The 10,630-nt window shown below is 32.3% G+C and overlaps 1 protein-coding gene across 8 annotated transcripts in view; it reads right to left on the bottom strand.

The window, feature by feature from the left end:
* Positions 1–363: 363 nt before the first annotated feature.
* Positions 364–10,630, bottom strand: part of PDS5B (PDS5 cohesin associated factor B) — a 231,882-nt gene continuing 221,615 nt past the window's right edge. For 5 of the 8 annotated variants that reach the window (XM_059902735.1, XM_059902736.1, XM_059902734.1 and 2 more), the window contains 4 exons: positions 7,734–8,173; positions 7,533–7,643; positions 4,833–4,968; positions 364–3,363 (listed from right to left, as the gene is read on the bottom strand). In XM_059902735.1, the coding sequence (XP_059758718.1) occupies positions 3,328–3,363; positions 4,833–4,968; positions 7,533–7,643; positions 7,734–8,173 (723 nt within the window). In that variant the 3' untranslated portion in view covers positions 364–3,327. The remainder of the gene's footprint in view (positions 3,364–4,832; positions 4,969–7,532; positions 7,644–7,733; positions 8,174–10,630) is intronic. The other 3 variants (XM_059902738.1, XM_059902740.1, XM_059902742.1) reach the window with 2 other exon arrangements.

The following is a 10,630-nucleotide window of genomic DNA, read 5'->3' as shown; positions in this document are numbered from 1 at the left end:
CACTATATCCCCTGTAACTAGCCTAGCACATAGCAGGTACTCAATAAATATTCCCTGAACAAATTAATAAAACTGTCACTACAGTAACTTATTTTCTTAGTGTTTACTTTTCAAGTTTATATTATACATTTCTTTTCTTCAGTTATGCAGTCTTTTAACTTAAATAATATTTAGTAAGTCTCTGCCAGCCAAGATGTTGCATGAGAAGTTTAAACAAGAAGTCTGAAAAATGTTACTAGGAAATATATTTCCTCTTTATGAAACAAAGCCTCCAAAATTAAAAATCACTAAAATGTGCCTTCCTCCATTTAGTAAACATATTTAAATATATATAGATAGATTCACATAAATAAAATAATACAGTTATATATTAGCTTTCATGTTTATTCAACTTCACAGAAAATCCAAAACTGTGTCTGAAAATTGGTTATCTATCTAAATACCAACTGTTCATTACAGTGACATAATACTATGTGGTAGGGGAGATATGCCTAAGTTAAACAAATTCTTAAATTCCTGACATTCTTTAAGTGGGCAAAAGGAAACCTTAAAAATCAAACTTACAAGTTATAAGAAAATACAGAAAGTAATGTAACCTTTAATACCTGGAACAAGTTTTACAGCCACATTTGTAATTTACATATACAGTGGAGATCACTGAAAAAGCTTCCTGTTGCACTGCAGCAAGAAATTTTATTATAGTGTAGATTAAACGGATTTGCTACAGAGTGCAGCAAGACAACCTCACTGAAGAATCATAAGATCTTCATAATGGAACTTGTTACAGTGAGTTAAATATTTTCTTAATTTTTTTATACAGTATATATTTTCAAAATGAACATTATCACTGAAGAGTTTGCTAACCACTGTTAGCAATTAACGTTTTACACATACTTAATTTTACTTTAGTTACAGTATGTGGTTCTCCAAATGTTAGTATATGAAATGTTAAGTTTCAACATGAGATAATCCCCTAAGATGACTCAGGACATCAAAACTTTGATCATTATTGCACCTATTTTTTCTACAGAAAAATGGAAAATTTACATCATAATCTTCCCAAAAAGTGAACAGACAAGTTATAAAATCACAGACTCATTGTCATTGAACAAAATCTACAATGAACATTTTTTGTGAACTGATGTACAGGATTAAATGTGCAATGAAATTTGGTTAACTATGATCATGCAAATAAAAATCCTCCACAATCATTTTTTCACTGTTTTATAAAATGGTCTTAAAGATATACTTCCATAAACATTTCCGGTGCAATTTAGTCAACGACAAAAATACAAAGCTATCCCTTATTCTTTATTTTATAGGTTTAAAAACATGCCTTTGTACTGCTGAAATAGAAATAGCGTGTTTGGGAGAACTGAGCTAATGACACATTTAAAAACCAACTGTATCTTGGTCCAACATTAGCTGCCTTGATATACAGCAGCCTCCCATAATCACTGGTGTCAGTACTGTTGTAGATGAAGAATAGTTAAATACTGAGAGATTAAGACACAATTCAAAACTTTTTTTTAAAAAATAAAAGGCCGTTTCATAAACATGAAGAAATCTTCAAAAGAAAAATAATCACATCAATTGTGATATACACTGCAAAATAGTAAAATGTCACTTTCCAAAATAGTAGTTTCTTTATTATATCCCCCATCTATTATAACCAACTTGAAATATACCTTAAACATAATGGCATATTAATGAAAATGCTCCATTATCCACTGTGATAAATTTAATAAGTTAGAATATGATTTTCTTTTCTGATGGTAACCATGAAAAAATGAAAGAACAGCACCTGAAATACTAAAATGAATTTAGGAAAGCATTAAGTTGTAACCTATATGTTTTGGTTGAAAATACAGTTCATAAAACTGTATAAAGGATGCTGCCTTTGTTTCTATATTTTGTAGATTACAACAAAGAAAAGAAAAAAGATATGCTCTAAACCCAAATATATTTCCACTTCTCCCAATCTGGACAAAGTGGAATTTCATTCAAAGTTCATAAGACTGTGATACCTACAGTAGCTCATATAGTTGGATATATCACTCCCACCCTGTCCCTCCCACCCAGAAACAATTTTTGGCTCCAAAATAAAGTACAATAATAAACTCTTGATGAAAAACTATGTTATGGGGCAATCTATCATATACTATGGCTAAATACGAATTTACAGAAAAGAGCACATCCCATTTTCAGCACTTTTTTTCATAAACATGCAACTCACTATAAAATACAAAACACTTGCTTTCAAGAACAGCTTTATAAAGACACACTGCATCAATAAAAATTTTTTCTTTCTGATTAACTTTACACTGTTATGGAGAACTGAAACACTTCTAATGTGTATATATCAGATTTTATATTATAGTGTAATAATTTGCATTTTCTGAACATAATGTTCAAGAGGAAATATCTATACACAATAACATTCTAGACTATTAAAAACTAATTCAAACTGCAGAATTTTATTGATACAGTAGATTAATAAAAACTGAAAAGGGATGATAAAATGGGATAAAGAATTCAGCACATTATTTTATAACACACTCTTTAAAATTATAATATTTTAAATCTCTCTCTTTTTAAAATTTTCCTTGCCATGAAAGGCCAGAAAATTCTGGGACCAATACTGAGGTGTAAAATAATCAAACAACTTCAGGACTATTCCACAGTTTGCGTGGCGTCCTCCCATCAGAGGCATTGTTCAGGTGTAATGGCAGACAATTTAGCACCTCTGAAGATTAAGGGTGCCCAGGAGTAAACACTAGGTAAGATACACAAGGGAAAGAGATCATTTCAGCTCTCCAACAAATCGTGACATCAAGAAAATGACACCATTTGTTGAAAAAAAATTTTCACAGTAAAACTGCAGAGAATACAAATACAAACACTGACAGATTACTGCTTAAGATCTATCCTAACAAACTCTTTTCAAATCAATAGATCCGATAAACAGCTGGGTACTGTCAGTTTAAAGCCGCAGATAAAAGCTATACAAGCACTTCAGAAGTCAGAAACATTAAAAAAAAAAAAAAGAAAAAAAGAAGAAAAAATATATTTACAAGTTTCTTCTTTAGTTTATGTCTACATAGCCATCGCACATTAGACTTTTTCACAAGACTCCATACTCAATGTTATCACTGTGCGCATGGCTAAAGCATGTGACCACAAATACATGAGGTCATCAGAGTAAGGTCCAACTGTCCACTCTTCAGCAGTCCCATTTTGTGCATCAAAGGCTTTACTCGGCCTGAAGCTTGACAAAAAATTATTTTTTTCAAAGCTTTCACATAGAAAGTTATTAATGACATTTGTTCATCGCCTTTCTCTTTTAGAACTTCGCCGCCGTACCTTGAAAGAAATATCACCAGATGCTTAATTAAAATGCGTACATATTAATTAGACACAGCAGTAATTATTATTATTTTTTAACCAATCATTATTCTTACATGTTCCTGATTTTCTTTGCTTTTCTTTCCTCAAAACCTTTCTCCTATGTTAACTTTCTGCCTTGACATCACATATTTAGACGTACGTAATACATGAATGCCCATAAATAGCCTTTCCCAGGATAGCAAAAGAGAGAACTATCTTACTTTTCTATTTAATAATTTTAAAGAGAAATGAACAGAAGTCAATGCCAACAGCAAGAAAAACAATTGCAAATATCACCTTTTTACTTATGTTTCTGTAGTAAAAGAAAACATTTGATATTTATGAATTTAGGCTTACAGCTGTCTTTCTCAGAAAACAGCTATTGAGTTTGGATCATAACAACTATCAAATACATATAAATAATCTGAAATTCAGAAATATTATCACTTACTGGCAAGTACTAATGAAAGCATAAAACTTTAGTTCAAAAAAGATCAGTATTAACAAGAGGAATACAAATAGAAAAGGATTTTAATTTAATTAATTTACAGTATAGTTTTTCTTTGATGAAGACATCAGTCACTATGTACAACCCTTCAGCCTTATTTTTACACCCCCAAAACACCCTTTACAAACAAGCCCAACTAGTTTGAGACCATAATTCAACATATTTTTCTGTGGTCTTAATTCATTCACATAAATGCATCCTGATGCAGACAGAAATGCTGATTATATTAAATAGGACAGAGGGGCAGGGATCAACCCTGGGACCTGATCAAAGAACACAGGTTTCTCAAACAAAAATGGCTGGCTGAACTGACCCAAAGATTCAGCATTAATGTTAGGAAGATGACAGCTCTTACTTAAATGTGTTAATTATATTTCTTCCGAAGAGAAAAATCTGAGATGTAACCAGCAAAACCATTCATTTCTTTTAAAAAAAAGTATCTCAGGAAGCATCAAATTCTTACTTCTGTAAAAGAAGTGTCTATTACCAATTTTATGAATTCCAAAAGCTAATTTTAGTTAAAGACATGATTTTATTCTATACGACTAACTACTAGTAGCTAGTGGGAAACTCAAACAAATACTTACAAAACATAAACAAGAGCATATGTAACAGATACAGGGAGAACTTAAATGCGTAAGGTGTTGACATCAGACTGCCTGCCACTTGTTCATCTCTGCATTCAGTTTTAAACTGGGCATTTACACTTTCATTAGGCTACATCTATTATTCTCATTTGGTTTCAGGTTTTCACAAAGGATATACTCTCCACTATCTAAGCCGGTAGATGAAACAACACTATAAACTAATGAAGAAAAATATATAAATATTTAGAATTATTAAGTAACAGCAAGTGCTAAATGGATCTGACCAAATATTTACCAACTCTAATTCTATATTCCATACTATTACACATGGCACTTTCATAAGCACATACATTTACTGCAGAAACTTCTTCTTCCTCTGTTTCTTCCTGTGGATTATCATCGACAGGAGAGCTACCCTGAAACACATCTACTTCTTCACTTGAATCATTTTCTTTAGTAGCGGCTTGTTTGGAGCGTCCTACACGGCTAGAGTAAAACACATGTAAAATAAAATGAACATTCTGATCCTTAAGTGGTAGGTTACTTCATAACAGGAAATGCTTTAAATATTTCACAGGCTTTCATTTATTATCATTTTTATTCTCAATTACCTCGTAAGCCAAAAAATATTTTTCTTACATTCTGAACCCTAAACAAGCACTTAATCCTAGAATCTTACATATAAAAAGATCTACCAAATAACAAGTCAGTGTGACTGAGACCAATACCATAAAGGATTTTAAAACATAACCCAAAGTCTACTCTTCCTTTTATCTTTCCCAACTCAGTAAAAGGCTGAGTTGCTCAAAGCAGAAATTTTAGAGTCTTTCGTCATAGTCTACAACTCTTTATCTGGCCCTAAGATTCTACTTATAAAGAAATCTCAAATCCATTCACTTCTCTCCAACTTCATTGTTACTACATATTTCTAAACGATTCTCATCTCTTGCCTCTTCTCTCTACAAGTAATCTTTCAAAAATGTAAAAACAGCTGATGCCACGCCCCCTAGAGAACCCCGTATGTACTGAGAGCAACTGCATAAACCTCCTTAATACAGTATATAAAGCCCTGCAGACAGGCCTTGCCTACCTGTCCATTCTCATCTCTTTCCACTCCCCAGTTCCCCACAACTACAATACAGCAACATCCTTGCCTTCCTTCAGCTCTCTGAATTTGCCAAGATTTTTCCCACTTCAGAACCTTCCAAAACAGTGTTCCCTCCACCTGAAATGTTCCTCTCCCTACTCTCTATCAGTCTAACTCCTACTATTCTCAAGGAATCAACTGGTCACTTTCCAAAGAGAAAACTTCCCCAATTCCCCAGCCCTGTCATTACATTCTCTTACAGCACCCTAACTTTATCTTTCAGGGCACATATCACAATTTATTATTCCATATTTATGTGTGATTATTTAATGACTACATGCCCATTTAGATGGTAAGTCCTATAAGGATAAGAATCGTGCCCATTTCGTGCCACTATATTCCCTAGCACCTAGTACTCTCTGAAACAGGAGACACTCAAAAATATGTAATAGATGCCACCATTTAATTAAATGTATCTCTCTTGATAAATATTTGTTTTTTTAATTAAGAACTTAGCCTATCACTTCTATAAGCAATCAAAAATAGATATTGTTTAATCCATACTCAAACCAATTACTCAAACTTACTTGATTCAGTTTTTCAGAATTAACAGAAGAAAATACAAGGAAAATTATACAATCTTTCTCAATTCCACTGAGGTCAGAACAAGAAAACAGACAAATCATAACATATGTTATTACATTACCTCTAAAAAGGGGCTTCCCAGTGAAAGGAAGTTAGGCTGTTAAGACAGAATACAGAATCTCTTTCTGTATTGATTTTTTAACAGAAATGCTTGTTTGATTTATAACACTCATGTGAGGAACTTGTGTAATTTTAGGAGGTAACATGATAATCATCTAAGCCCTTAATTTTATGAGGCCCAAATAGAAACAAATTAAAGTTACGAGCATGAAAGCTATTCACCCCGTTACATTCTTGTTATAAAATTAACCATGGGAATTTAAGATGCCTTAAGAATATTTTTTTATCGAAAAAAAACAATGATTTTCCATGGTCGAATACAAACACATTTATGAAGCTGCCACAAAAATGTACTTACCTTTACTTTTTACCTGAGGGAAAAATTATATGGAAAAAGGCAGGAAGTACTGGCTAGACACTCAGGTAACTTTTCCTCTTCCTATGGAATACACAGGAACAGGAAAAACTTTGAAGGTAACTGAGTATTTAACCAAGGTCTGTTGGCAACTCTGAAAAGTCAAGCTACTGAAGTATGGGATTACCTTCAGAAAAACTGCAAAATTTCTAGTAGAAGACACGCTATTCTATTTCCACTTTGAGGAGAAAAAAGTGCCAATATACAAATTACAACACTGATGCACCTGTCACTTTAATAAGTTTGGACACAGATTTGCTACTGTAACTCTCCTATAAACATGTACTTGTGTGAACATCCAAAACTATCTATAGATACATATGTGTTAATGTGATTAGAAAAGAAACAAAATCAAGACATCAAAAACTTGAGATCACCATGTGATAATTTCCACAGATGTAATTTAAGAAAAATGATGCCTGTTACTTTCCGACATGGTTCAAAGAATCAAAGCAAAAGTGTAAAAGCTATTTTTTAAAGCTGTTGAGGAAAAGACATGAAGAAAAATTGTAGCATGGAATGACAAGGTAATGTGGTCTATACTGTAATCATTTAAAAATACTTCATCATCTCTTCAGGTACCATAAAGTATGTATTGGAAATAATAAACTACTTGGTATTCATTTATAAAGTTTTGTCTAAAACCTGTAAAAATGTACAAATGTCACCAAAGGTTGACTGGGTATCAATCACCTAGGTAAGTTTACAAAAATGTTATCTTACCTAGTGTAATGGGGCTAAATATATGGGATTTAAATACAGCCCTATGTATATTTAGAAATTTATGAACCCCTGCAAAATAATTTGAAACTGGTTTGAAATTTAATATTATTTACAACTTACACATTTTTGGGGGGTTGTGATGGTGATGGCGTTTTTGATGGTCTTCCTCGTCCTTTCTGTGGTGTGGATTGTGTGGATTCAACTGCACTAGTTTCAGGAGATTCTGCTCTGCTTTGGGGAAGACCCAAATGTGGATAGCATCAAATTATGATTTATAATATAGTAACTAAATGTATGCAGTTTAGAGTTACACATACTTACCTTAGTTGTGCTCTCCTTGAAGTTCGGTGCTGTTTACTTTTTGACTTCTGTTCTGTGTTTCCACTTTGTCTTTCTTCTTCTTCCTCTTCTTCTGCTGTTGAAGGTCCAGGTTTTTTTTTGCTTCCTTTTTTAGAAGTTTTCATTGTTGGCTCTTCTTTGGGTGTACCTCCACCAAGAGGTTTTGGTGGTCGGCCTCTTTTACCTTTTTTTGGTGGACTATTCTGTTCATCCTCATTTTCTAATATATCTTCTTTGAGCCTCTTTTCCTCAGGCCACTGCTGTTCGTCTGATTCTGAAGCCGTATGGCCTCTCTTCCGTCCACGCTGACTGCCTTTAGGTTTCTGTTCCTGTACCAACTTAGTCAGGTCATCCATCCCTAATTTCTCCTCTGAATCTGTTACAGGTGTTTTTTTCCGGCTTCTAGGTTTGTCCAATTCAGACTAGGAATAAAAGCCACAATTTCAAATATAAAACTTAGTATGCAGTGTTAGTATATGTATTTTTAAGAATCAAAAAAAAAATCTGTTATCCACTTCAGTCATAAAAATGTACCTAAATAAGGTATAGAGTTCTGAAGTACATCAGAACCATAACTACTTACTTGCTTTTATTAATAATTTTCTAATTTAAAACACTATCTGGGGGTAAGAGGGTAAGTTTTTATTCTTACTCAAGCTAGAGAGCCTCAAATGAAACCTCTCAAGATCAGTATTTGATTAGATTATAAATTTTTGGTGAAGAGCTATTTCATAAAAAAGAACATTCTAAATTCAATGCTTAAATAATGGACAACTATACTAAAGTATAATGGATCTGTTTTGATAGTCAATTTAAGTAATCCTAATTTTACCACACAATGTATAATAAGACATAAAATATCAACTATGTTATATATATATCATGCATACACATCATAAAAGAACTATTTTTATTTTATAAATGGAGGTTGCAAGATACAAAAGTTTAAACATATTCATCATTTATTAAAAATTCTGAAAACACTTCTGAATCAAAGATACCACTTCTTCCCAGATACAACTAACAAAAAAAATAATTTAAAAATCAGTGACTTTCAAATTTAAAATGAAATACCAGTCTACTTTCACAGAATTTAAGCACTGACCAGCAGATGGAGACTGAGGAAATTCTTCAAAGAAACCAAGAATAGTGCATATGAATTTATAATGCTCTCCACAGGTATACACATGCATAAAACACATAATATTTATAGTACTAAGTTAATTTCCAAAAGGTTTGTTCCAATTTACATTCTTAAAAGATCAGTGAAAAGAAAAATTATCTAATTACTTATAATTTTTTAATATGTTTAATTAGTCATTTGTGTTTCCTGCCTGTGAACTGCCTATTTATATCCTTGGTATTATGCCCTTTGTCCATTTGTTTATTAAAGTCTGAGTTTTAATCTAAATATTCTACACTTTTCTGTATATTTAAATTTTATTTCCTATTTGTTATGAACTGAATTGTGTCCCCACAAAATTCATATGCTGAAGTGTTATGATACAATACTACTTGGAGATGTGGCCTTTGGGAGGTAATTCAGTTGAGATAAGGTCACGTGGGTGGGGCCTTCATGATGGGATTAGTGTCCTTATGAAAAGAGACACCAGAGAGATCTTGCTGTCTCTCTCTCCACCATGTTAAGAACATGGTAAGAAGGTGGCCATCTGCAAACCAGGAATAGAGCTCCCACCAGGAACTGGATTGGCCCACACTTGATCCTGGACTTCCTAACCTCCAGAAATGTGAGAAAATTAATTTGTGTTGTTTAAGCCTCCCAGTCTATGATATTTTGTTATGGCAGACTGAGCAGACTAAGACATTATTGTATCTTGTTTTAGAATAGGATGCTGAGTTGAGGTTCTAAACTGTTTTTCCTACTTCCACTGCCAAACAGACATCTAATCAATTTCAAAATCACTGATTTGTAATGCTTCCTTTATTTTGCATTATTTTTCAAAAAATAATAATGTTTCTGGGCTAATGTAACAACAGCACAATAGTTTACTAATTATAACTAAGTATGTTTGTGTTTGGTTGGGCTGATCTTATTACTCCTCTTTTTTGCATCCATTTTATTCTTCCACATGGACTTAAAATCACACTGGAATTTTACAATGATATCTTCATTTAGAAAGAACTGTCACTTTTTAAGTCATTTTTTTCCATGAAGGAATATGGCATGTCTTCTCTCTCTTCTGTTTCTCATTTTTGGTATTTTCTCCACATAGGTTCCCCCTACCTCTTTTTAAGGTTATGTTTAGATCCATCTATCTAATTTCATTGTTGTAATAGTTAGTGTTGTAAAGCAAATCCCCTTTCCCCCAAGTGTACATCTGATATAAAGTAAAATTACCAGAGTAAAATTATAGTTACATATATACATATATACATACGCCTACACTCTTAGTTTTTCAACTGCTTCCCTTATTTTTTTTTAAGAGTACAAAAATAAAAATAAATTTGTCTCTTCTTTTTCATTGCCATACTTCTGGCTCCTATTTAATGTCTTTCAGAACTGGTCAAATATTCTAGAACAATTTTAAACAACAGGTTGTTTTGTTCCTGATTTTTAATAAGAATGTTTCAAGTATTTTGCCTTTAAGAATAATAATTTTGAAAAAAAAAAAAAAGAATAATAATTTTGACTAAATCACTGACTACTGATTTAAACAGATAAAACTTTTAGCATGTTAATGAAGTATCTTTCTAGTATTAATTTACAAAGAGTTCATATTTGTCAAGAATGAATTCTAAGTTTTATTTATGTCGGCTTGGCATGATCTGAGATTATCTTGTTAGTATTTTTATTTGGGATGTTGATTTGCTTTTTATTCTTTTTAGCGTTTAAATTATCCTTGAAATCTAGGGGAAAA

Source organism: Balaenoptera ricei, chromosome 18, assembly GCF_028023285.1.
Source record: "Balaenoptera ricei isolate mBalRic1 chromosome 18, mBalRic1.hap2, whole genome shotgun sequence".
In the NCBI taxonomy this organism is placed as follows: domain Eukaryota; kingdom Metazoa; phylum Chordata; class Mammalia; order Artiodactyla; family Balaenopteridae; genus Balaenoptera; species Balaenoptera ricei.
Note: the sequence above shows the minus strand (reverse complement) of the source record. Positions and strands in the feature narration are given on the sequence as shown.